The 27629-nt window shown below is 39.2% G+C and overlaps 1 protein-coding gene across 2 annotated transcripts; it reads left to right on the forward strand.

Annotated features, from left to right (window-relative positions):
• The first annotated feature begins 962 nt into the window (after positions 1–962).
• On the forward strand, positions 963–27227 carry PAXBP1 (PAX3 and PAX7 binding protein 1). 2 transcript variants are annotated; one of them, XM_081907988.1, is made up of 18 exons: positions 963–1567; positions 4958–5086; positions 5997–6173; positions 7120–7341; positions 8262–8365; positions 9188–9408; positions 10571–10760; positions 15130–15253; positions 16559–16658; positions 17078–17193; positions 18273–18472; positions 19100–19244; positions 19356–19477; positions 20999–21075; positions 21180–21246; positions 23930–24076; positions 25290–25444; positions 26203–27227. In XM_081907988.1, the coding sequence occupies exons 1-18, from the start codon at positions 1075–1077 to the stop codon at positions 26318–26320; spliced, it is 2907 nt and encodes a 968-aa protein (XP_081764114.1). In that variant the 5' UTR covers positions 963–1074; the 3' UTR covers positions 26321–27227. The 2 variants fall into 2 exon arrangements, with proteins under 2 accessions (XP_081764114.1, XP_081764115.1); XM_081907989.1 differs by having other exon boundaries at positions 4961–5086.
• Positions 27228–27629: the final 402 nt, after the last annotated feature.

Below are 27629 nucleotides of genomic sequence, written 5' to 3' on the forward strand. Positions count from 1 at the left end.
ATCTTCAACAGCTAGTATCTGTACCTCCTCGGATGAGAAGACTCCCCAGAGCTGGGTTGCTTCCCGTTTCAGAAACCATGGACCGATTTGGCTTATTTACACGGCCGACGACTTCACCCTCCTCCTGTCTTCAACTCACCCTCCTCCTGCCTGAGAATTCAGAATTTTGAAGGCTCTCACCCCGCCCCCCCGGAGGCCCAACTTGTCGCCTGCTAATTATTAATACAAATCCAAGTCTCTGTTAAAATATAGGCGCAGGAACCTGTTTTGAAGTCAACCTGCCCTCGTAATTGTTCGGTCCGCCACTTGCACGTACAAGTCCTGACTCGATGCAGCCGTCAAGTGCCGGAACACGCACCTGTCAATCAGCCCTGAAGCAAGGGCAGGGAAGCCGTGCCCGCCCCGCCCGCCTTTGTTGGACTTTGTTGCCCAATGGTCATAGCTGACGGGAGTTGGGAGTCCTGCAGCGTCTGGCGGACCACAGATCTTTTATCCCTACTTGAAAGCATAATAATCCTTCTGTGCTATGAAACACATTTAGGAGATGAAGCAAAAGGCGCCCAGCAGTCATGGCATAGCACTACTCAAATGACAGAGGAGCATTTTTAATGCCCCATCCCTCACAATAACACCGCCGTTCCCAGCAGAAAGAACCCCATACAGTAATATCCTTTCCTTTCTGCCCACCCGCACCGCTTCTGCAGACTCAAGATGGCGGGTTTCTACAGCCACCACCCTGGCGGCCGCTCTTGCCGCCGCGTCTATGGTGACGAAGGGAAGCGTTCGGTGGCCGCAGCAAGCCGTCCACTTCCCCGCCTCCTCTCCATGACGGGAGTAGGTAGCGGTCAAGCCGGCGGCGAGCAGCAGATGGCGCTGTGACCAACTCCCGGGTGCGATGATGCAGTTGCGGAGAACGAGTTGAGGAGCGAGCGGCGGTGTGTGTGTGTGTGTGCGCGCGCGCGCGCTCTCTCCTGGCTGCTGCTACTGCTGCGGTGGTTGCGCCTTTGCGTCCGTCGCTCCTTTTTCCTGTGCAGGTCCTTTCCCGCGCGCCGGTGTCGGTTGGGCCTAAGCGGAATGTTCCGCAAGGCGCGGCGCGTGAACGTGCGGAAGCGGAACGAGTCTGAGGAGGACGACGAAGAGCGAGACGAGTCGCCGCCTCAGCAGCAGCAGCAGCCGCCGGCACCGCCGCCGGGAGGGGATGGGCCTTCTGGAGAGGCCGACCTGCTGCCGGGTCCGAAGCCGCCGCTTCTGCCGCTCCCGACGGGCTGCGTTCCCCTAGCCTGTCCCGGTGGTGGTGGCGGCGGCGGCGGCTTCGGTTTCGGCGGCCCTGAAGCGGTGGGCCGAGGCGGCGGTGCCGGCTTGACGGCCCCGCAGCTCCAGCCGCCGCCGCCTGTTCTTATCCCTCCCCCGCCGCCCCCTTCGCAACAGACGCCCCCGGGGAACAACGGGCTGGTGCCGGCGGCTTCTAAGCTGAAGGAGCGGAAGAACAAGAACAAGGAGGAGCCGCCGCCGCCGCCTCCGCCACGCGGAAGCCTCAGCCTCCTCAGCTTCCAAGACGAAGAAGAAGGTGAGCGAGCCTAGCGGGCGCCCTGGTCTCCACTCCCTCTGCCGAGGCCTAGCTGCTCTCGCTGACCGACCAGCGTTGAACTCGCTGCCGTTCGCCTTCTCCACCCCGCTTTGCCTCCCCAGTAATTTGAAACCCGGTTGCTTCAGGCGGGGAGGCTTTCCCGTCCCCCGCCTTCCTCCGGCCTTTGCTAGCTTACAACCTACCTGCCATATGGCAAAGCGCTTCCGCTTAGGCTGCGCGTTACTGCCTACACCGCGTGTATCTTTCTGCGTTACGCTATATATGTGGAATTCGTCGCAGCTCAGAACTATGGGGATTATTCAGTAGCGGAGTAGAAAATAGGTGCGCTTCCGATCGGGTACAGATGTCACATGTTGGTTTGAAAATGAAATATTGGGGAGAAATCGGTAAAATGGCCGCGGGAGATATTGAGAATGGCCTCCGTTTCTCTCCCCCCCCCCCCACGTCCACACATATGACATACATATATGCATATGTCATATTACATTCATGTGCTTCATTGTAAACATACATTAAGCATGCATACGTTCTACTGAGTTATTGTAGGAAAGCCCCAAAGGTATATCTCAGAGAGGTTTTGAAATGAGGCATTTTGTACCATGGTGTGATGAAAGTAAGTGCATAGTATGAAAGAGTTACATGTTTCAGTTGCAGCTCTTAATTTTAAACATGTACAGAAGTGGGTGGGGATCTAATTCTTCACTGATCCATGCATTGTTAGAGGGAAAAGCCACATGCAGAGATAGTCTTGCATGAAAACCGGGTCATAAATTTCAGTCTTCACTGGCAGTTCTATTTCTGACCAAAATAAATTTGCAGCCAACAAGTCCTGTTCCCAGAACAACACTGTCAGTCTGTACTAAATTAATTGCATGAATAATTTTGTCTGCCAACTTGGTGCTGCTGCTGCCTTATTAATGTTAGAGGAGCACTGAGAGACTGCAAAGATAGCAAGGTATATTGAGTTTAAATCAGCAGAAGGAGTCAATTTAAATCATTGAATGTAAATCAATTTTCCTATTGATGTTATTTAATATATTTCATTGACAGTAGTGCAAATCCAACCACTGTACCTTGTTAATTTACAAACAGATATTGTTTTGTTTGTATAACCAAACTTTGCATTTCTGCAAAGTAATATACATATTACATACTTTCCTATTTTTTTTACCTAGAGAGGGAATGTTTTTAAAATATTCCCATACAGTATAGGGGTCTGTCTTACACCAGTACTCATGACAGTTTGTGAACAGTGTGATTCTATACAAGCCTAGTCAGTAATAAGTCTGGCTGTTTGGGGGTAGGGGGCTAACACTCAAGCAGCAATCCTATAACCACTTACTTCTGAGAAAGCCTCATTTAATTCAATGGGATTTACTATTGAGTTGACACATAGGGTTGTGCTGTTGGCATGGGAATATAGCAGGGATTGGAAATCTGAGGCCCTCCAGATGTTACTGGACTACAGCTTCCATCATCCATGACCATTGGCTGTGGTGACTTTGCTTGATGTTATTTAACATTTAGAGGGTCACAGGTTTCCCATCCTTGGAGTATAAGAATATGCACACTGTCTTGTCTTTTAAGTGTTGCTCATTTCTGCTTGATATTCTGTCTTGGCCCAACCCCATCCTCACAAAAACAAAGTAGCCAACAATTAAATGTCTATGAAAAGAGGATGTGGAATTCCTGTAGTGGAATTTCATCTGGCCACCCTGTGAAATGTTGAAGCAAGTTTTGATAGTTGCCGCGGCAAACTAGAGCAGTTTGTATTCCTCTAATAAAAATGAAACATCTTTGTTTGAGAAATACTCAAGAATAGCTTTATAGTAGGAAGCTGCCTATATAACCCAATACAGTATATGACATCTTTTTGTTTGAGTTTCCTCCCCTCTGGAAGTTAGGCAGGTGGAGAGTGTACTTTATATTTTTCAATGGCTTATATCCAATGTTTTTGTCACAAAAAACATTCAGAGTCGCTCACAACATAAAGAAAATCGGTTGGATAAATAAAAAAAGTAAAACACCAGAAGCAGCAGCTAAAATATCAGAATTTCAGGAAATGCAGGTTATAACAGATTTCAAAAACTAAAAGCTGTTAGAACAGAAAGTTCTTAGTCTTCCTTTGATATAACATTTTGGAGGTAACCAGTCAAATCTTTCATACTGTTGGGAACAAATGTATTCATCACGGCTCCAAAATAAACAGTGTTATTGTAGGTAGGACACTGAACTGAAACAAACTTGTGTGATAACTTATGTAGTACTCAAGTTACCATGCTAAAGGCCAGACATGAACTTTGGACAATTTGACATTGATTTGGTTTATCTACATAGAAGTTTTCAAATGTGTGTTTTGCTGGACCTCCTTAAGGACTTTTTTTGAAAATGATGTTTTACGCTTGGGAATTAATCTTTAAGAACACATCAATTATGAAGGATGCAGTCAAGTGTATATTTCCCTCTAATAAAAGATATACAAATATGGTTCTCAGTTACAACTTAAATATATTTTAAAGGATAGCTTGCTATTTATATACATCCTTCATAAGTAACATTGCATGCATTGGTTTTGTATGCATGTTTCTGTACCTGACTGAAAGACTATTGTAAAGAGCACTCCTATGGAAACAAGCACAGCCCTTGTCTAGAGGCCTGTGGGTAAATAGAATTAAGAAATGGTAATGTGTGGGTTAGGAAAGCAAAAGTATTCATTTGCAAAAGTATGTGTTGACTTAATGATTGCCTTGACAGGGGGGGGGGGAGCCCTGTAAATTTAATTTCAAAGAAGAACGTTGCTCTAGGACATGTCAATACACCCTTCCCTTACATGTAGTGAACAAAACGGCTTATTAATCTGCAGGTGTCCAATTTTGGAACTTAAGTTAAAATTATATTTACCTATTTTGTATTCTGTTGTGCTGTTTTCTATGATTTGGTTTAAGATTCTTTATGAAGAATTGTGAAGTAATAAAATTTAGTTATTAAAAGTGCCTTTTAATTATGAGCATGTAGCCTTTAAGAAGAGCATCCAACAAAGAGTTTAAAAGAATTACATTAAAAGTGTATATATATATTGCACCTCAGGTGCTATGGGTATTGTTTTGCTATTGGACCTCTTGGAATTCATTCTTGCAACAAATTAGGACTTGTGGGATTGGGATAGCACAGGAGCTGTGGGTTGGGTTTTCCCATTGTAAGGATTAGCTGTTGTGAAAAACAAACTGGGTTTGTTGATTTAGTAAAGTTAAAATGATGGATTTAATATATTTTAATGCACTGTATAACACCTTTTATATAGCTGAAGAGACAGTCACTGTTTTGCCGATTTATAATTTCTCTCATTTATGCTTATTTTTTCTCCTAAAGAAGCAGAAGAAGTTTTTAAAGTGAAGAAATCAAGTTACAGCAAGAAGATAGTAAAGCTTCTTAAGAAAGAATACAAAGAAGACCTTGAAAAATCGAAGACAAAACCAGAAACCAATTCTTTAGCAGATGGTAATCTTTATCTTGAAATTATAGCTGAAAAGGAAATGTTATGCTTAAATATTTATATGCCAACTTTCAACCAGTTGAGTGTGGTTTACAAAGTGAAAATATGCAGATATAGTAAACTACATAGTAAAAACAACTGATGGATAAAACCAGAGTAGTTGAACAATATTGTCTAATGCCTAAAATACTTTAAAAGCTAGGGAAAATAAAACAGTTATTTCTTGGCACTGAAAAGAATTCAGTGTTGGTGCTAGGCTAGGTTTCCTGGGAAGGGATTTCAACAGAGAACTAACTTTGAAAATGAATAAAAAGTACAGGGGTAGTTGATAATGGTAAGAACTAAATTTAAGTTTCAAATAATACAGGACCAATAAGCAGTGCTTTTTTCAGGGGGGACACGGGTACGCATACTCCTAAACATTTTGTGAGGGGCCTCATTGGGGGCAGTATTTCAATATGAGTAGGAAAATGAGAATACCCCTAAACATTTTTTTAGAAAAAAGGCACTGCCAATAAGCAACCAGAGTACCAAGTACCAGTTAAATATGTAGATATTCAAATAAAGTAGGGTTCAGATTAATCAAAATTTCATCAGCTCTAAGGTGCAGAGTTCTTAACCCAATTTAAGGTGTGTTAATAACCTAAATAACATTTCTTATTAAGCTTGACGTTTTAGTTCAGCCTTTCCTACATGTGCTTTCCCCAACCTTGTAAGGAGCAGTTGAAATCAAATTAATATTTCATATTTGTCAATTATTTCACTGCACTTTCTAGTTCCAAAATTCATTAGTTTTGGCCACATCTGTGGACTGCACAGGGCTATTATCTCAGGTGTATATAATGTGAGTTTCTAAAAAATTGTTAAATCCCCCCCCCCCCAAATGATACTTCAATAGCACACTTTTTTTTGCAGCCGAACAGTCTGCTGATAAGACAGGACAGATTAAAGATGCAATTCAAGAAGATGGGGCTGCAAACAGTGAACAAGGAGAAGAGGAGATGGAAGTTGAAAGTGAGAAAGAAGAAGAAAAGCCAAAAGCTGTAGGAGCATTTTCAAGTACTTTGTCTTCTCTGAATGTTCTGCGTCCAGGTTAGTGTATTTTTTCTCAGGAGAAGGCTATCCTGAGATGAATTCTTTGCCTTTCTCATTCCATAGGGAGGGCTGTGTCAATCAGTGTAGTTGGATGACGCCCCATCGCAGTTCCAGTTCCGTTATCTTCACTGCATGGGGGTCTTTTAGGAGCTGTTGCTCCTTCTTTCTACCTCAGAGATCAGGTATTTTTAGCTGGCCTTTTAAGTTGAAATTAGGGGAAAGGGAAACCAAATCATTATCTTAATTAGATCACTTTTTATTAATACCTTAACAGAATATTTAGATTTGATTTAGTTTATGTAATTGATCGGCTTCCATCTTTGAATATCTATTTAAAAGTCATAGTCCATCTTAATCTTCTTTGACAAATTGATTTTGTATATCTGTCATTTTTCTTGTTGACTTCTGTTTCATGAATTATTTAGAACTAATTCTGGCTTAGTAAATATGATTCTGTTGGTCTTATTTACTACTTCAGATTCTACTTAATTGCATTTTCTTCCGATCACAGGAACATAGCAGCCTGTGGTGGATGTGATGTGCCTTTTCTTGGAGATCTTGTTCTGTCTAAGCATGTTGAAAGCTTTACATTTTCTTTTTCTTATTTTGTCTTTATCTGATAAAGCACTAATCTCAGCACTGTGGCTACTCATACAATATTCAGATATTGTTTGACTTTTACATAACCACGGAGTTGAAAGTACTGCCGCAGCAAGCCTTGCTGTATCAACTCTCTCTTCAATAAAGCCAGGTGGGATGGCTGCAGGGAAGAAATATTTGGAGGAGAGCTGGATAGCAGATTATCCCAGCCTGGTTGAGGGAGTAGGTCATGATGTCTTGCCTGTGCCTCTGTTGCAGCCAGTTGGAATTAGAACTGTAGCATGTGAACACACGATTGAATATAACTGATGGCTTTTAAAAAGCACATTCATTTTTTTTCTAGGAGAAATTCCAGATGCTGCCTTTATTCATGCTGCTAGGAAAAAGCGCCAAATGGCTCGTGAGCTTGGGGACTTTTTGCCACTTGACAGTGATCCAGGGAAAGGGCGCCTTGTTAGAGAAGATGAAAATGATGCCAGTGACGATGAAGATGATGATGAGAAGCGAAGAATAGTCTTTTCTGTGAAAGAGAAGTCCCAAAGGCAAAAAATTGCAGAGGAAATAGGTAAAATGGTGAAAAGTTGCAATAAGTTCCAAATGCTCTGCTGTTGCTATTAAAAGTGTTTGGCATAAATTGTTTTCAAAAACTGTATTTTCAGTGGCTTGATAGTATAATGTAATAGTGAGGTTGCATGTTATAAATTCATTGGTAGTTATAGTAAACACTTTGGCTTGGATCTAAAGCTTGAATGAAAATCCAGTTGCACAGTTAGGCTTTCCCTCTGCCTCCTTGCTGAAGCTCCCTGCAACCTCCAAAAACACTGCTGAGGCTCAGGTATTGTCTAGCCTATGGCATGGGGAATCCATCAGGAGTGGAGATGGATTTGGGGAAATCATCATGCACAAATGGAAGTGCCTTTCCAGTTATACAATGTACTTTTGGTCATTATAGCTGCATATAAGAGTATGAATGAGGAGGAGGAGCCTGTGGTCAAACACGGTACAACTAAAAATGACAAAATATCTGTTTCTGATATATGTCACTGTTGCAAGTGTTTATCCACAATTTTGTTCTGCTTCTGCATTAATCTGTGATTTTAAGAAATACAAAAATATGTATTTCCATTCATATTTTGATAAGTTTAAGCTACTGTGACCTCTGTCGCAACTTTAAGAGAAGTGCAAAATTTGGCTGATAGTTGAGTTCCAGTCTTCACATTAGTGCACAGGGTGCAGAGCTGGTTATTTTGTGCAGGAATTTGCAAAAATCTTTTTTCCTGAAACATACTTAGGTACACCCCAGTTCACTCAACAGAATATGAGGTAGGGGCACATGCCCCCATATTGAGATTCCCTCAGAAACAGGGCTACGTGTTTGCCTTTTTCATTAAAGGCATGGAAGCTTTAGAAAACTTGAAAACAGTATTCAATATGCCATTATTTAGTGTGTGCTATTCCTACTGATTGTTATGTTTTTGTGCTCAGGTATTGAAGGAAGTGATGATGAAGCCCTGATTGCTGGGGAACAGGATGAAGAACTCAGTCGATGGGAGCAAGAACAGATACGTAAAGGCATTAATATACCTCAGGCATGTATTAAAGGAATTCTAAAGTTATAGTAGCAAATGATGACCCTTTGGCTAAATAAAGCTCCTGATTTGTCATCTTGCCCCCAATTGTCAGTGCTAGAGGGGAGAAAAGAGGTGTAGATACCTGTGACAGAGAGATTTGACAGCTAAGTTCTGGGGCTGACCTTGTCCTGACCTATTATTATTCACTTCTTGAACAGGCCTACTGATACATGACCAGGGTTTGATAAAACATGGGTTAGATCTATTACTGGAGTGTGTTATACACAGCACTGCCTCAGAAGAAGGTTTGGAGACTTCAGATGGTGCAGAATTTTGCGGCCAGGTTGCTCACCTGGGCAAAATGGTTTGTCCGTATAATACCAATCCTAATCTGGATGCAAATTAGTTTCCAGGTCCAATTCAGAGTGCTAGTTTTGACCTATAAAGCCTTAAACAGGTCAGGACCACAACTGAGAGGCAAGAGGTAAATAGAGGGTCTGACAGTTGTGGCAATAGGACTGGTTGGCAGTGCATTTTAAAGAATAGAAGAGGGGACCTCCATTCTCCTCCTCCTATCATAAAAGTGCCCCTTCAGTAAAACAATTTGCATACCAGAAATGTAAGCATAGGACGAATTATCCAAGCAAATCTTCCCTGTTTTATCATTGAGTGATGAACGTTTTGAGGTGCTTCTTTTCTTGATAAGCACTTGTGTGCAAATGAAACATATACATGGGCAGGTAGAATTTAAGATATAATTTCTAAAAATTGCCTGTTGGACTGAATTAGCTTTGTGACCTTGTTTTTGTAATAAGGTTTACACATATTTTGTTCCTATAGGTTCAAGCAAGTCAACCTGCTGAAGTGAATAACCTGTACTACCAGAATACTTACCATACAATGCCTTATGGTTCATCTTATGGCATTCCTTACACATATGCTGCTTATGGATCATCGGAGACAAAATCTCACAAAACAGATAATACAATACCTTTCAAAACTCCCAGTAATGAGATGACTCCTGTTACTATTGATTTGGTAAAGAAACAGCTTAAAGACAGGTAGGGCACACCAACTTCTTAAAATTTAAGACCTGTCCTCTTGGTTCAGTCTGGGGGGCAGATGCAGAATTTCATCAATGGAAGCCCATACATCCTCATTAAGGAAGAAAACAAACTGTTCAAAAAGCTGCTTGGATTACTTCCCTGGAAATGACCATTTGATCATGTTGAAGATTGGTACATGAAAAGAATGGACACTGAAAACTAATTTTGTAGCCAAGGGATTGAAAGAACAGTAATACTTAGCTGACCACATTATATTTTTATGAGAAGTATAAACCATTCTTTTCCGAATAGGTAAACATTTTAGACAAAGGCTTAACATTACATTTTTAGTAGTTTTAAATGCTGTAACATTTACTGAAAATTGGAAATAACATGGATTAACTGAGCAGTTGCATGTGCTTCTTACTATAAGCATGTATCGTAATGGCTTGAAGGTGAGTCAGATTAATAGATAAATAATGACACCTTTAATCTAAGGTTAAGTATTTGAGTTAGCAAGTTCTTAATGTTAAGGTCAGAGAAATTGTTGTGTGCTTCCCATTTCTGTTGAGAGCAACTGGGATTCAGGATACTGAGTATGCAAAGGGAAATGTGGTTAGATAATAAATACCCTGTATATAGCATAAAGAGCCATATAAACCGGGTGCTTTATGTACATAATATGTACATAGGACTCAAACACAATTCACAAATGAGGTAAAATTGACTAAAGAAACATCCACTTTTGTGTGTGGTTGGTAGAGGGTACACCAAGGATCCCTGGGTATACTATGAATCAGCTGGAAGAAGAAATAAAAGTAGCATATGCAGTGAGTGTGCAGGGTGCTTTTGGAGTAGAGAAAGATGTGATGCACTCCCCTACTAGGTGGAAAGCTTTGGGTTTATGAATGTTGGGGAGGGTTGGAAAAGCACAGATTTCTGGGGTGGGGTAGTGTGAGGATGGAGAAACTGACCTCCTTGGACCACCAGCCTGTGTATGGTCAGTGGAGATGGCCAATAACACCTAGAAGGCCACAGTTTCCCCATCTCCTTAAAGCTGTCAATACAGCTTTAAATGTTGTTTCTTGTAGTTTTCTTTACTATAAGAAAAATAGTGCATGTATACTTTAGGTTGCAGTATGCTTTGGGATGTAAACGTGCACCCATTGACATTTAGGTTGGACTCAATGAGAGAATTTCACAAAGCAAATCAGCAGCAACATGAGAAGCATCTGCAAAGACGTGAAGAGTCTACCAAGGCAATCGAAAGATTGGAAGGGTCTTCTGGGGGTGTTGGTGAACGGTATAAATTTCTGCAAGAAATGCGAGGGTATGTCCAAGACTTGCTTGAGTGTTTCAATGAAAAGGTAAGAATGCAAAATATATTCATCTTTTTCAGTAACGAAGTTTAGTATGTGCTCAGTTCTCTTGTACATGCCAATGAAACACTCGGCACATGTTTGAAGGTTTGGTTTTAAATGTGGTGAAAACAATGTAAGTCATTGTTGGAATACAACAGCGTTGGCATTCAGGTTGTGATGCCACCTTTCTCATTCTTAGAAGCATTTTATTTCTGAAAACCATTGTAGTTCTTAATGATGACTCAGATTCCGGTTGTTTAATTTGCATTTCCCGGTTCCCAGCATAAAAACCCAACAACACTTGAGACCTACATAAGGATTCTACAGACCAGTTTCTTCGCAGCCAGGATTGGTTAAGGAAGGACACTTAAAGCCCAGGTTTCCCCATGGCATATTGGAAACCCAGGCCAGTTTCATAGGAAGAATATACTGTTTTTAAAGCAAGCTTTAAATAAGTGTCAAGTGCCAGGTACCCTTTTGTTACAAAGTGTTGTACTTTTAAATTGGATTCCAGGCAGTTCTTTACTAATCTGTACTGCAACTTGCCTTTCCTAGAACTAGAAGGATGTATTTAAAAACTACATTTTAAAAAATTGTTGGGATTGAGCTTCAATCCCGTGCACATTCAACCTGGAGTAAGCCTCCTGGAATTCCATAGGACTGATTAACTTGGCATCAGTTTGCATCAAGTTCAGGATGAATTTCCTGTTTCTACTGTTTCATTTTAAAAAAACTAAACATAAATGAATTAGAATTCTTTTAAACATTCCTGTGGAGATAATTTGCTATTGGTTATGTCATATTGTAAGCTATCTAGTAAGCGACGAGACCACTTATGCACTGTAACGTGCCATGCATATTGGTGGCACCATATAAAAAAATAAGTTCAATATCTATGTTAATCTGTAAATAATAAACTTCCTGGTGCACATAATTTGGAAACTCAGTAATCTGAAGGTAAAGTACCAGAAAAAAATCCAAGGCTTGGAAAATATTGTGCAGTTACAACATAAGCAAGTTCATTATAATCAGGAAAACAGATGGCCATCCAACCTCTGCTTAAAAACCTTCAACAATGGAGAATCCACCACCTTGAATGGGAGTTGGTTCCATAGTTAAACAGCTCTTACTTTTATTAAGATATTGATGTTCAGTCATAATCTGCTGTCTTGTAACTTGAGTAGGGTCCTAGCCCCCCAGAGCAGGAGAAAACAATCCACTTAAATAAACAAGTATCGAAGTCTCAGAATGTTTTGTTTTGTTATTAGATTTTGGTAGAAATGTAGCTGCAATGGTTTTGGAGTTGTTGGTGGAAGTATAAACTTCAGATAACTTATTTTAATGCTTATTAGAAGTTTTATTTCCATTTTCATTCTGTATTCCTGTAACCAATTGGTCCCACTAATTGAGCCAATAAACCTTCAGTTTAATCATGAAGCACTAGGTTTGGACACCAAGAGGGAGGCAAATCGGATATTTGATATGCAGTATACAACAATCAGTCTTTCCCTTTCCCTTGCATTTTCCTGTATCTCCCTGGAAAGATTTTTTTAAATGTAGTTAGTTGCTTTGGCTTGGATCTAAAGATATAGTTGTGCAAATCAAAGGCTCATGCCCCTGGTCAGCCCCTGGTTTTTCAGGATTTCCATCCTCCTTACTTCAACACTCAGCATCATAAGCCATACTGTCCCAGATGTTCCCCCAGTCTTATAAGGGGACTTTCATGGGATGTAGAAGGAAATGGAAGGTTGGAATATCCTATCCTGTGAATAGAAAGTAGGATTCAATCATGTATTTTTGAAGAAAAGTTAACAGTAATACAGTGGTACCTCGGGTTACATATGCTTCAGGTTACAGACGCTTCAGGTTACAGACTCCGCTAACCCAGAAATATTACCTCGGGTTAAGAACTTTGCTTCAGGATGAGAACAGAAATCATGCTTCGGCGGCGCGGCAGCAGCAGGAGGCCCCATTAGCTAAAGTGGTGCTTCAGGTTAAGAACGGACCTCCGGAACGAATTAAGTTCTTAACCCAAGGTACCACTGTATTGGTATAGAAAACTAGTAGTTCTATTCAAGTGCAGAAGTATAACAGTTAAAATATAAATTAAGCCTGCAATGGTAAACTTGGGCACTAGGTAGTAAATCTCATTGAATACAATGGGACTTATGTCTGAGTAAACTTGCTTGGGATTCTGTTGCAAATGAGCAAAATGTAGATTTCAAAGAAAGCATCAGTAGGTCTTGATCAGGTTACTCTGTTTCTCCACTATGGTGATCTGAATCCAGATTTCTGCTAATAAAATTATGAGCATAGACTGTATGATTATGGGTTTGGAACGACTCTTCTGTATGGATGAAAAAACCTTTGTCTAAAACTTAAGATTCTTTCCACTAAATAGGAAGGCAGACAAGGAAAGACTAGTGAAGCAGAAAATTGTGTCACAGTAACCTAGTTTTCAGATCTCAGTAGGGTGGGTAGGAAACTTGTTAAACGTAGCTGAAAATTGCGCTATAAACTTGTTGTAGCTAGCAGTACACTCTGAATGTTTGTGGGCTTTGCTTCATTTTAGTAATGAATTCTTAACTAATGCAAAAAGAGTCCTATTCACGTTACACTAGTGTGGTTGTGTATAATGGATTGTGTTGAGCTTGTGAGGCAGAGCAAGATAGCTTTGCCCTGCTTGTTCACATAGGATGCTCCTGCTTGTGAAACAACAGCAGGAAATACAACTGTCTTCTTTGGCTATGCCCTTTTCTCATGTTTGCTTCTGCCTCTTTCCTTCTTCCCCTGAGTTGGCAAAGTTGAATTGAATATTTTGGCAAAGAATATCAAAGCTTGAATAGACTTGAATTTTTGAGGAGGATTCTGCTTTACTCAAGGAGAAATAGTGATGTTGATGGCAGGATGTATTGTGTCGATGTGGTAGTGCTTGCAGCCACTCAGCCTCAGTTGCTGGTGGAAAAATGTCAAGAGTAGAATAACTAAAATAGGTTAAAAATAACCAACCTTGTGTCTAGCGTGAACGCTCATGTTTGTAACTGCTTTTGGACTTTTGTGAATGTAAGTAAATCTTTCCAGTTCCTTAATAAACTTTATTGAAAATACGTTCAGTCATTGGGTTACAAGGCTGATTTTTAAAAATTGCCCTTTTTAAAAAAAGAAAATGTTGACTAAAAAGAAGTTGTGCTTTCTGTTCAATATTTAATATTTTTTTCATTATATCACCTCCAAGAGAGATATTTCCTGTATGCAAATTCACTTTTTCCTTGAAATGTTCTGTCTTTTCTTTCTTAATTTGTAAAGAAACTTTTTTATTGTGCATTAATTATTTCATCAAGTGATCTCATGAAATACTGAGGTCATTGCAAAGTCCCTGCTAGAACACAGTTTTTATTAAGTAACAGTTAAAACAAATTTGGAATTTCTTGGACTACTAGTAGAGGAAAGAATTAATTAGGGATAAATTCAGATGAACAAGCAGGTGGGCCATAGCAGCTTAAAATCCAACTCCACAGTGATTGCTTGCTTCAAATGGGGAGCTATGTGTAGTGACTTTCTGAATGCACGTTTTAGCCTGTGCAATATTCCTGCAAATCCAGGTGACTAGGAGTTATGCTGAAGGGAAAAGTGGGGAATGCCTTAAAATCAGGCGAAGGCACCTTCTTTTCTATAAAATTATTAATCCAATCTTATTTAGTGACTGTATATTACTATGGACTGCTTACAACAGTTTAAAATCAAAATAATTAGTAAAACAGTAGAAAATATTTTTAAAATACAAAAGAAGTTGCTTCTGTCAGGTTTTGGGGGGTTTCCCTAGTTTCTGCACTATAGCCCATCCCATTCAGCAGAGTTGCCCAACACTATGTGGAGCATTTTGGGGTGCTTAAGGGCTGACATGGGGAGGAGGGAGTGGGGAAGTAATCTTGGTAATTCTTGTGCTTAACTCTTGATTCAGCACTATATATTTGTTCTTTGGCTTATAAGTAAACACATGTCTAATAGTCTATGGCAAGTCCAAATTGCCCTCAAGTGATCAAGTAAAGAAGCTTTGAGTTTCCCTTTTTTCTTTTGGCCTACTCCCAAGTGAAATAATTTTCTGTTGAATATATATTGTAGGGTAACCTTGTAAATGTTCTTACAGACTAGTAACTTTTGTGGACTTCTTTGCAGGCTTGTTCTTATGCTTTCCGTGAGGTAGCTTGTCATTCTTTTCTATGCACTTTTCTTGAGTTAAATAGCAGTCAGTTGTTAAAACAGTAAAAAGAAAGCGATGCAGCTAAATGTGTAGCTGTATATCTTGGAATAGGGTGGCATCCCATACAGTTAAAACTTGAAGACTTTTTTATTACGGAGTATTATATTTTTACAGGTGCTCCTGATTAACGAACTTGAATCAGCAATGCATCAGCTGTACAAACAGCGAGCTTCCCGCCTTGTCCAAAGACGACAAGATGATATTAAAGATGAATCTTCGGAGTTTTCAAGCCATTCAAGTCAGTCCATCTTGAAGGTTTTTATTATTCATTAAACAACCTTGTTTACATAGTGCAGTTTTAATTTAAAGTGAAACCAGAAAGCATGTCTGGTTTAAATCTGATAGAAAAAAATCAGATTAAAGAATCTTAGCTCAGACTCTATACAGTGCCTTTCCTGTTCTCTGTCTCAGTGATTGAAAGCCATAGCATCTGGCTTCGATCCCTTTTTACACGTTAGATGTGTGTGTAACTGTATGTCTTTTCCTCACTTCCTGAAAGTATTTTTTAGAATGTTCTCTAAACCTAAAAAAACATGTAGGCGATTCTGATCAAAGTTTAGCTTTTGAATAATATTTATTTCTGCAGCTTACAAAAAGCCCCCCACCCACCCAACACAATTTAGGTACAGTTTGCCATGCATGCCTTCATTACTTCAAACATTAGACCAAACAATACCTGTGCTAACATTCCTGTCTTATATGTATTAGACAATTTTGCTAGGACAAATTTGTAAAATAAATTATGCAAAAGTGAGTACTTATGGTGAAATCTTATTCCCTCTTTGATACCAAGCTGGTAGATAATAGGAAAACTCATCCAAAAATTCTCTCTTTGTTTTCAAATGTTCAGTATATGACAACTATCAGATTGTAGCCTACAACAGTGCTAATTGTTTTAATACCAACTGGAAATCTTGTCAGTTCCTGATACTCTTCAGTGTTGTTCACCAAGAATAGAAATTTGACCTATTTTAGATGTACTATAGGACTATTTTTCTTTATTTTTTGTATGGAGAGGGGAAGGACTGTAGTTCAGTGACAGAGCATCTACTTTGCATGCCAAAGTCCCAGGTTCAATCTCTGGCTTCTCTAGGTAGAACTAAAAATGTCCCCTGCTTGAATCCCTGGATAGCTGCTGCCAGTCACTACATACAATACTGAGTTAGATAGAACAATGGTCTGACTCCATATAAATGTTGAACACTAATGCTTTTTTAAACAATACAAACAGTTTTTTATGTTGTAATTTTTAAAAGTGTTTACTGTTACTGAAGAGTTCCGAGTGATAAGTTGATTGTGACTTTTTTTTTGCACATAACGATGAAGGCACTCAAATATTTTACCCAATTCAGCCTCAGAAGATAATTCAGCCGCCGCCACTTTATCTGTGCGGTGTGTGGGGGTTTATAATTGTCAAGCTTCTAGATGTATTGCAGATTTATAGGGACCCGCTGAGAAAAATCCCCGCTAAAAACACTGTCATTATTATGCTTCCTGTAACTGGAGGATGGGTGTTCTAATTTCAGTGTTTGTACTCTCACAGGTAAAGCCCTGATGGCACCAAACCTTGATTCTTTTGGACGAGACAGAACACTGTACCAAGAACATGTTAAAAGGCGGACTGCAGAAAGAGAAGCAAGAAGGTACAACAGCATTTAGGTTACTTCTATATGTATTGGAATGCATGTTCTGTATGATTGCTGTCTCTTTGTAGTATACAGCCTACATATTCAAGTGCTTGCAGATAAATGATGGGCCACTCGCCTTATACGTAGAACATTGCTTGATTCTTACATAGTGCGGCACAGTGGAGGTGGAGGCTGGCTGCTAGATATATGACAAATCCCAAACTAAGGCGAAGGGGAAAGAAGCAAAATGTTCAGGGCTGAGGTACTAGTCATCGAATAACACATGTCCTGTAACATGTTCAACTCTGCTTCATTTCCTCTTGAAATAAGGGAGAGCAGGAAAGATTCACCCCTCCTTAAAATAACAAGTACCCTTTGGGAAAGGCTTGGTTTTCTAACTTTAATGCAACATTGTTGTCTATTCATTTTAATAGGGCTCGTCGTAGACTTGCCAGAGAGCAATCTGGGAAGATGGCTGATCACCTTGAAGGCCTTTCTAGTGATGACGAAGAAACTTCAACAGATACTACAAACTTCAATATGGAACGAGGTCAGATTATTCATCTGAATGTCAGAAGTCATAGTAATATCTAGATCCCAGTATTCTGTAGAGAAAATTTCATTTGATTAGATTGTATGACACTTTAAACCATGCTCTAAAAGCAACTTTAAATGTGGAATTATTATCTCATCTGTAGAATGATAGAGGCCAATGCTGCTCCCTGCCATCATCAGCCATTCATTTCAGGCAGCTGGAGAAGGAATTCCAGCCCTAGTCTAACCCTTATCTTACTAGCAAGGAGAGCCTCCTGCTGTAAAACACACACACACTCTGCAAAAGTCATGCTTCTTGGCTCATACCTTGTTCCTCTTTATTTTCTTTTGACTGCTGCTTTTCTCTGAATAGTCAGGATCAGGAATTTCATTGCATGGGATCTTGTAAGCCTCCTTCAGGGTGTGTTACAGACAAAAGACAGGGTGTAAGTTTCATAATTACATGTATTTCCTTTGAAGTGGAACTATTCACAGAGGTTTTTTTGCCACATGGGACTACTTCCATGATGCTGTTCTTTCAAGTGATTATCACCACATGCACGCTCTTGAATTAAGTCATGTACTTTCATACATTGAGGTAAACACTGTAGTTGTAAAACCACTAAGAAAAAATAACTTTGTTATGCCATTGCTATAAAAAGGCAGAATATAAACAATAGAAAGGTCTAGATTCAGAGTGAACTGTGTCACAGGGATGGCAGAAGCTGACTTTGTCCCTTCCTCCCCTGGTAGTCCCCTGCTCCAGCACCCTCTGCTAAGGGTTTAGATCCTGTTGAAAAAGGGGGAAAGGGAGGGATCCCTAGAAATTAGGAAAAGGCTACCTCCCCATTTCCACTCAACCACCACCATAATCCACCACCATTTAGCAGGGTCCCAAGCCCCTCAGTGAGAGTATTTGCAGAGGACATAGGAGACTGCTATGAGGAAGAAAGAGTAAGAAAATTGGCTTCTACCAGCCTCTTTGTGCACATTCAGCTCTGTATCTGACCAAAGCAGTATAGATATTAACAATTTCTTTATAGTATATTTGCTTCAGGAGATTAATTTATGCTGTTTAAAATACTGTTATCCTAGATCGCATTTTGAAGGAGTCCAGCAAAGTTTTTGAAGATGTGGTAGAAAACTTTTCATCCATTGACGCCATTAAGTCGCAGTTTGAAGCATGGCGTTTCAAGTATTCGTCTTCTTACAATGATGCTTATATTGGCCTTTGTTTACCTAAGCTATTAAATCCTTTAATAAGACTTCAGTTACTTACCTGGAACCCTTTGGAGGTGAGAGAAAGTTGAGACATGTTCACTGTGTTCTGTTTGTTAAACAAGGCAAAATGGTTACATAGAAGTGATTAGAAGCCCGGGGGTCTGAGGGCCTTACTGCGAGGAGTTACAGGGAGCCGGACAGTGGGCCTTCTCGGCAGTGGCGCCACCCCTGTGGAAAAGCCTCCTGTCAAGAAGATAAATAACTATACAACTTTTAGAAAACATCTGAAGGCAGCCCTCTATCAGCATTTTTTAAAGTTTAATGTTTTATTCTGCTTTTATATGTGTTGGAAGCCACCTTGGGTCATAAATGTCCAAATGGTAGGCCTGAACTACAGAAACTAGCTGCTTTGTCAGTCTGCTGCGACAGTATATTGATGGTATTGCAGTGCAGAGCAGTGGCTTCTACAACTTGATCAGCCTTGACGCAGTAGTTTGCAAATAGGTGACTGAAAAAAACATGCTGACATCAGTGCCAGCGCAGCCTCAGAAAATATGATGTGCTCCTGGCACTACAAGGACATTCTGAAAAGGAGGCACCTAGTCTAAATGCTTGTACTAACATATTGATAGAGTGTTCACACTTGATTAGTATTTTCTTTTAAAAACCATATTTATAGTGGCAATATTTTATTTTAATAGGATAAGTGCCAAGACTTTGAGAGTATGCTGTGGTTTGAATCTTTGCTATTTTATGGATGTGAAGAATATGACCAAGAGAAAGATGATGCTGATGTTTCACTATTGCCTACTATTGTGGAAAGAGTGCTTCTGCCTAAATTAACAGGTACTTTATAAACATACAGTCATTTTAAAAGCACAACAGTTTCTAATTTTTAGCAACATCATCTTAACACTTAGTTTTGAGAGGTAATAATTCTTTTTTTATTTTTGTTAGTACTTGCTGAAAATGTATGGGACCCTTTTTCTACAACACAGACATCTAGGATGGTAGCCATTACCCAGAAACTAGTAAATGGTTATCCATCAGTGGTACATGCAGAAAACAAAAACACGCAGGTAAAAAATATTATTTTATCTTTTTGTAGGACTGGACTGCTATGTCTGGTTGCTACTGTTAAGACATTTACTCATGTTTTGCACTTAATCCTAAATTAAAAGCAATTGTAGTTCCCTTGTGTTATGTAACTGGTAACTATTTAGGGATTGGTGTGTCACAGTAATATGTGTTGCTGGAATGATGAAAATCTGTAAACAAACAATAAATGTCCATAAAAATGGCAAAAGTAGTTTCTGTTCATCGTCCTCTTTTTATGTTCCTCCTGATGGAAACATGCAGATGGCGACAGATATACCCCTGCTTTAAGTCGTTTACATACTGTCTTCTCTTGTATACAGTGGTACCTCTGGTTGCGGATGGGATCCGTTCCAGAGCTCTGGTCCGATCCCAGTCGGGACCACAACCGGAGGGACCGCTTCTGCGCATGTGTGCGGTGCAGCAGACAGCTTCTGCACATGTGCGCTCTGCGAAACACTTCCGGGTTTGCCACTTTCGCAACCCAAAGTTTACATTACCTGAGGTGCTACTGTATTATTTACTACAAAGCTCAATGACTACGCACTTTAGTGTTGAAATGCTGGATTACCAGAACAACGTCCAAGCACTGAACCACTGATATTTTAAAAGTGAACTCTTTATTTACTGCATTTGCAATTGTTTAAGATAAAACCTATTTTGGAAATAAGCTACTTTTGCCATTTTCATGGACGTTTATTGTTTGTTTACAGATAGTTACCTTGGTAATATTATCTTGCGTTGATTGCAGTAGTCATTGTATCACTACTCTATTGCTTTATTGGAATGATGAAAATAGCAGACTGCAAATGAGAGTTGCAGAACTCATGAGAGTTTACAAAGGTGCCTGATGGAATGTTTTCATATAACAGCAGGAGAGGTTATATTTATATCACTACTATGCCCATGGCTTAATGCTGCCCACTAAGTTAAACTCTCTGAATTGTGATCATTTCCAAAATATCTGCTGCTCCTTCTTCAGAAACACCTAATCAAACTTAGAAATTGTCAGTCATATTCCAGATGTGAATAGATCAGTCTGCTTTTAAAGAAAACTAAAAACTTATTTATCCCCTCTTTTAACTGAAAAACTGTTGTCTCCAGGAGGCTGCAGCAAGAGGCAGAGAAGCACAATTAGATGAACGAAATCCTCTCTCAGTCAATTGCATCCAGACCACTGTTTTTAGGGACTTTTATGGAGCTTGATTCTAGGACATGCTGAAAACAAATCCTGTCCTTGTAGAAAATATCTTTAGGGACCACCTGAAGACCCTGTTTTGCATACACAAATTCAGTGCCTCCCGTTTTTTTCATAATTTAGTGTCTCCCATTTCTGCTAACTTGCATAATTCAAATTAATGGAAAATATAAAGTTGGTAAAAATAATCTGGTATCATGACAGACTTCTCTAGCACTAGTATCTACTGGGATATTTGGTTAGATTTGTGCTAAAAATAAATTTAAAAAATATTTCACAATCTTATGTTAAATTTTAACTCTTTCAGACATTACTAAAAGGCCTCTTGCTTAGAATGAGGAGAACATTAGATGATGATGTATTCATGCCACTTTATCCCAAAAGGTAAGATTATTGGTTTGCAGATTCTTTAGTATTAATGACAAAATCACATCAACACTTCACATCATCTATACTACTGAAGTTTAAATAAAACTTTTATTTTTCAGTGTCTTAGAAAACAAGAACTCTGGTCCTTATTTGTTTTTCCAGCGGCAGTTTTGGTCTTCAGTGAAGGTGAGCTAGCAAACAGATGAAGTTTCAGACTTAGGAGCGCTACTGAAGTTTACTTTTGATAACTGGTAACTGACTCTGAGTGTGAAGTGAATTTGCTTGTGGAAGAAAGTGGGCATGCTGACTCCAAACCCAGCATTGCTGCATTTGTGACCTTAGCTCAGGGTCACCAACCTTTTTTGGCCCCCAAGCACATTTGCAAACCAGCAAAATTGTGGGCAGCGCACACACCTGCAACCATGTATACACCACAACCTGCTCTGCGTATAGTAGAATTATTTTAAATCTAACTTCGGGGAGGGCATATGTGTGCTCATGGGTCCTGTTTTGGCAACGCTTGTCTTAGATTATCATGGTGCATGGCTGTCTCGTTGCATACATTGGATTCCAAAGGCTGTGTGTATGGAAGACCACATACGCACTATTCTCTCAACCCTGTGCTCTCAAAACTCCTTAGACCACACAGCCTCCCACAGGCCACATCCGCAGGTGCCTTTGCCTGTCTAGTATGTGTCCTTGAACTGTCATGATGCCTCTTGCTTGTCTGGAAGGAAGATGGTGTGGGGGTGTGTGTGTAAGTTTTGACATTTGTGTGGGTGGATTGTGACCTACTGTATAAAGGTAAGAGTCTCACCCATTGTGCTGCTCACTTTTGTATCCTTCCCTACCCACTACAGCACCTGCAAGGTTACCTGTAACAGAATGCAGCCCTTTGGCATAAAAGGTGTCATCATTCCCCCCTCCCCCGCCCCATGCTTATTGCAGCTTCCATCATCCCTGATCATTGACCATGCTGACTTGGGCTTATGGGAGTTGAAGTCCAACATCTGGAGGGCCACACATACTCCATCCCTATTGTATATTTAAAGTTACTGTATATACATGGTATTAAGAGGACAAGTGCATTTTTGAAAGTGCTAATGTTACATGTAGTTTTTAACTATGAATTCTTTATACAGTTAAAGGAAATAAATTTTTGAGTGTTCTGAATCTGAAACATCATTAACAGTTTATAATAAGAAATTTGAAATTCACGAGGCATAAAAGTCCAGGGAAATGTTACTAAATTTCCTAGATCCAGTGGCGTAGCGTGGGGGGTGCAGGGGGGGCCGGCCGCACCGGGCGCAACATCTGGGGGTTAGGGTTAGGGGGCGCAAATCCACGGGTTAGGGGGCGCAAATTACTTGCCTTGCCCCAGGTGCTGACAACCCACACTACGCCACTGCCTAGATCCATTTTTGTCAGGGTTGAGGCGCAGTTTTGGCACAGAAACTGCTTTGTCCTGTATGATTACCTATGTTAGGAGAGAAACAGGGGAAATGTGTCCTTGTTAATTCTCCTTGACCTCTCAGTGGCTTTTGATACCATTGACCCTGGTATCCTGAAGTGGCTGTTTGAGTTGAGGGTAGGTGGCACCACTTTGCGGTGGTTTCAGTCCTACTTTGATGATGGTTTCCAGAGAGTGATGCTTGGGGAGTGCTTTTCAGCCCCATGAGCCTTCAATGTTGGGTTCCTCAGGGTTCAGTTTTATCCCCCATGTTGTTTAACATCTACATGAAACAACTGAGTGGGGACATCTGGAGTTTTGGAGTAGATTGTCAGCAATACCACAGACAGCTCTATTCCTTTAAAACTGCAAGTGTGGGAGTGGATGTGCTGGACTGTTGTCTTGCCTTGATAATGGACTGGATGAAAGCCAATCAAATGAAGCTCAATCCAGCTAAGACTGAGGAACTGTTAGTGGGTGATTCCTTAGACCGGATGAATGGGAGGTTCCGTGCTCTTGATGGGGTTACACTCCCTCTGAAAGAGCAGGTACTTGGGCTTGGGAGTACTTCTGGGTCTTACTTTTTTTAGCTTTACTTCTGGGTCTATTGCTGTCATTTGAGGCTCAGGTGGCCTTCGTGGTGCAGAATGCCTTCCATCAACTTCAGTTGGTGGCCCAGCTGTGCCCCTATCTGGCAGGGATAGCCTAACTTCTGTCGTCTTTACTCTGATAAACCTCTATGTTAGATTACTGCAGTGCTATACATGGGGCTGCCTCTGAAGATGGTTCAGAAACTTCAGCTGGTGTAGAATTCAGTGGCCAGGTTGCTTACTGGGGCAAGATGGGTTGAGCATATAATACCAATCCTGACCCGACTCCAGTGGCTGCCAGTTAGTTTCCGGGCCTAATTCAAAGTCCTGAAGTACTTATAGAGTGTATTCTCACTCTGGAATCAAATTTATTTCTGTAGCTGGTCAGTCATTGTAGCTGCCACATAGCGAATTTTGGGCACTTTTCTGATGGCAGCAATACTTAATATTTCATGTTTTGTGGTTTATAGGTTCCCATAAAAATACATATTGCTTGAGAAAAGAAGAATGCGTAACTTTTTCTAATGGAAATCAGTAGTATCCAGGCTTAATTTTGACTGATTTGTACTACAGAAATGTTAGGTTTGGTTATTTGTCCCTTCAGGCTACAACAAATTCCTGCTCCAGCAAGAGAGCTAGCAGTCCTCTTTAATAACACACAATACCCCTTTGCAGAAAATATGGATACTTATGGCTCATATAATTCAGATTTAAATTCTGTATTTAAAATGGAAATGTTTTCATTCATTGATAATTATCTGCAGATGTAAAAGATGTATATTTTAATAGTTCTGCTTTTTATATTCAACTTTTTATTATCTATGTTCAGTTATTAGGAAACTTTCTGCAGTGGCATGGAATCCTTTCCAACAAAACCTTACAAGAGTTATCAATAGATGGATTGCTAAATAGATACATTCTTATGGCTTTCCAAAATTCTGAGTATGGAGATGATAGCATTAAGAAAGCTCAAAGTGTAAGTAAAAGTGTAACTTTTAATCGTTCATTTATATTGCTAAGCATCCTTTTTAAGTGACCTGATTTGCATGTTCACATGAAATTGTGATTTAAAGTAAACTGTGACTTAACATGAAGGATCAGCATCCTAGTACACACTGCTCAAAAGTTCATGCAGTCTTGCTGCTGCTATGTCACAAACAAAAGAAGCCAGAATCCGTTCTGTCATGTCACTTGAAGCCAGACTCATCGTCTGTTTTTCTCCATATAAAGCATAAGCATTACCCATGGTTTGTTCTTGGCTGACCACCTGTCGTTTGTTTTTCCCAGTTGCCTGAGTCATAGTTCAGACAACACAACAAACCAGCTGTGATATGGCAGAAGCAGGGAGGAGCTTTTCTGGAGCTTTACAACAATGTGCACTAGAACAGTATTTGATCTCATTAAACCATAGTTTGTTTACATATGATGTGTGAACCAAGCCAATATACTGCAAATTTATTAAGATGCTGTGCAGTGTAATGGCTAGAAAGTTGGGTATAAAAGTGAACAACAGTCTACACTGAAATCTCCATTCAGCCCTGAAGCCTGCTTGAGTGACCTAAGCCAAGTCATTATCTTTTCTGAAATATTTACATAGCACTGTTTTGCAAAAAAATTGAGAACTTCACATATCCTGCTTTCTTGACTTAGTGAAAGGATGAGATTAAAATGATAGTGTAGCAAAAAGCTTACCACACCAGCCAGCCACAGAAACTGCCAGGCTTTATTTCTTAAAAAATTATGTTAATCACTTACACAGAGATCACTTGACAATCATAAGACTTCAGGTTTGTCCATGTTTTGGGTAAAATTAATAAATTGATATCAAAGGATATAAAAGTTTTTTATTGACAGTTGCTGAAAGGTGATACAAAATATTTTAATTAAATTGTGAATCTGGCCAAGGACTTGTTGTTAATATTTTTGTACAATATGAATGCATATTAGGTGCTTTTACGAATAATAATAAACAATGATGAAAATCATGATAATGAAACCAGCCAAAATGGTAGAAGTTCACATATATATTGCCTTTCAGAGTAAGCTCTTTAAAGGCATATTCCTATAGCACAGATGAAATTCTGCAAACCACCAACTAAAACACAAAAACAGCAAAGTCAAAAACAACACTCAGTAATTGCTGCTTCAACCTTATACTCTACACCACTCTTTTCTTCTCAATTATATAGGTAATCAGTTGTTTCCCTAAACAGTGGTTCACTAATCTTAAAGGAAGTAAGACAATATCACATCTAGAAAACCTCTGTAGATATCTTGTTCATCTTGCTGATACAGTATACAGAAATAGCATTGGAAGCTCTGATGTAGAAAAAAGAAATGCAAGGTAACCTATCTTTAACACTGTTTCCGTTTAAAAAGTAGTGATTGTTTTTATTATATTCTTTTAGGTATTTATTTACCATTTGTTAATTTTATCACAAATTTCAAGATGGCTTTATAAAATATAATCAGGATTCAAAAAGCCATAAACTCGGCTTTGCAGGAGTCTTTCCCCACACATCCCATAAACTGTTGTTGAGGGGGTGGTTTAGGATGACTGCAGGGATGGGGGGAATCTGAAGAATCCTTTTAAGTATGAGAATATTTTAGATTTGTACATAAGACTTTTTGGATCTTATTCAATATTATTGTAATGAAAATTAGCCATGTGTATAGTATATTTAATTTAAAAATCAGAAACAGCTTGATACAAAAAATATAAGTGTCTTCCTACTGTTTGCGTGTGCCAGTACAGTGTCTTGGTTTATTCAGTACCTCATCTTTGCACATCAGACAGTTGAGTTTTACTGCAGATTATTTATTAATCTCCTTTTACATGTTTTAAGACGATTTACAAATAAACTATAAAACAGGTAAACAGTACCAAAATATGTCCTAAGGTACATTAAAAACAATACAGAATGAACACCTAAGGCAGAGACCTTTTCATAAACTGCTTAGAGGTTTTATTTACAGTTGGGTGCTATTAAAAAAAAAATCCAGGTGGAAAAGTTTGTCAAAACAGTATCTTCAATTGTTTCTGAAAAGTACAGATGGCAAGTTGCAAAAAGCACTAACTAAAGTTCTTCCCTCTATTCCTAGGGAGAATATAAAACAGATAATAAAACTTCTATCAAGTATTCGAGCACTGGACCATGCTGCAACAGTTGCAAATGATCATAATGTGAAAGAGTTAAAAAATTTAAGTGAAGGGAAATAAAACTTTGTCTGTTAATTCTGGGCTTTAAAAATCATTCCTGAAGTGTAATTTTGTACATATGTAAAGTTTTCTTATATTGTAAACGATTGTTTTTAATACAAAGTGCATTCTTATATACAGCATCTGTAAGAGTATTGATGTCTTCAAAGTGAAAAAGAAGCCAGGAAAACTGCATCTTGTTTACAAAATTTTTATACTACATGGTGGCCATCTAGTCACTAAACTGCCCATTAGTTAATAGGAAATTCTACACTGTAAAATTCATTTAACTGATCTGCAAATATTTATATTCCCATAGTTATATGTTTGAAATAATTGTTTATTTCAAAGTAAGATATTCAGTAATTTGGTAATAAAATTGGTCATAAATATGTGAATATAGTATGACCTGGGTAAGAGTAAAGAAGTGTCCAAAATTGTAACAGTGTTGTTTGAAGTGTATGTACTGGTGACAAAAATAGCTGAAAGTTCACAGCTGCATTTAGGTAATGGTATGGTCACAATTAAAACTCAAGACACTTCATTGTATAATTTTTTTATCCCTTTAACTCTTACTGGCAATATATTTTCTCACAATTTAATAATTCAGATTATTAACCCTCCCCTATGTCCACATATTTGTTTATATCCTATGGTCACAATATTGACTATTCCAAAATGTTGCATTGTTTAATATTTAAAGAATAAATCCTTTTATTTTTGAGTCATGGCTTGCTACTACTGAGATTAGTTTGAATTCTGAAGAATATTGTCACTGTTGTAGATAGTCTGCTTATCTTCAAGTGTAGTATATTATACTTGAGAAAAGTAGAAATTGAAATATTAAATAACTTTGGATCATTGTACTTGATGATGCTCCTGTCATGTGATGTAAAGAAAATATTAAATGTACAGTCTGCTTTTTGAACACTGAATCATTTTATGAATTTATTACATTGATTATTTTCAGTTATAAGGCCAACCAACATCAAATTCTCAGACAATAGTATTAATACTACAGCCTTATTAAACTGCAGTTACAGTAAACTATGGTTTAATGGTACACCTTCCACCACCCTGCTAACAACAAACAAGTCGTGATTTGGTGTAGCAATGCACTAAATCTAGGATCATGTCGTCCCCCCAAAAAAAACCGAAAGTAGTTGATTACTAGTCTTGATTTGTTTGGATGTAACCTTAACCCAGACCATGGTTACCCCACCACCACCAACACCCCGCAGCATAGCAACAGTGTGCATATACTTGCTGCACATTTATATATTTATTAAATTTGCTGCAAGCGTACTGCTGAAAACATAATCAACAGTCT

This window comes from Podarcis melisellensis, assembly GCF_964234715.1.
Source record: "Podarcis melisellensis genome assembly, chromosome: 4".
NCBI classification, from domain to species: Eukaryota; Metazoa; Chordata; class Lepidosauria; order Squamata; family Lacertidae; genus Podarcis; species Podarcis melisellensis.

Bases quoted from the DNA above. Each gene is read 5' to 3' on its own strand.
- PAXBP1 (XM_081907988.1), top strand. From the start codon at position 1,075: ATGTTCCGCAAGGCGCGGCGCGTGAACGTGCGGAAGCGGAACGAGTCT. The intron at 7,342-8,261 runs GTAAAATGGTGA...TTTTGTGCTCAG, and splicing joins AAAAATTGCAGAGGAAATAG to GTATTGAAGGAAGTGATGAT. The intron at 18,473-19,099 runs GTGAGAGAAAGT...TTATTTTAATAG, and splicing joins TTACCTGGAACCCTTTGGAG to GATAAGTGCCAAGACTTTGA.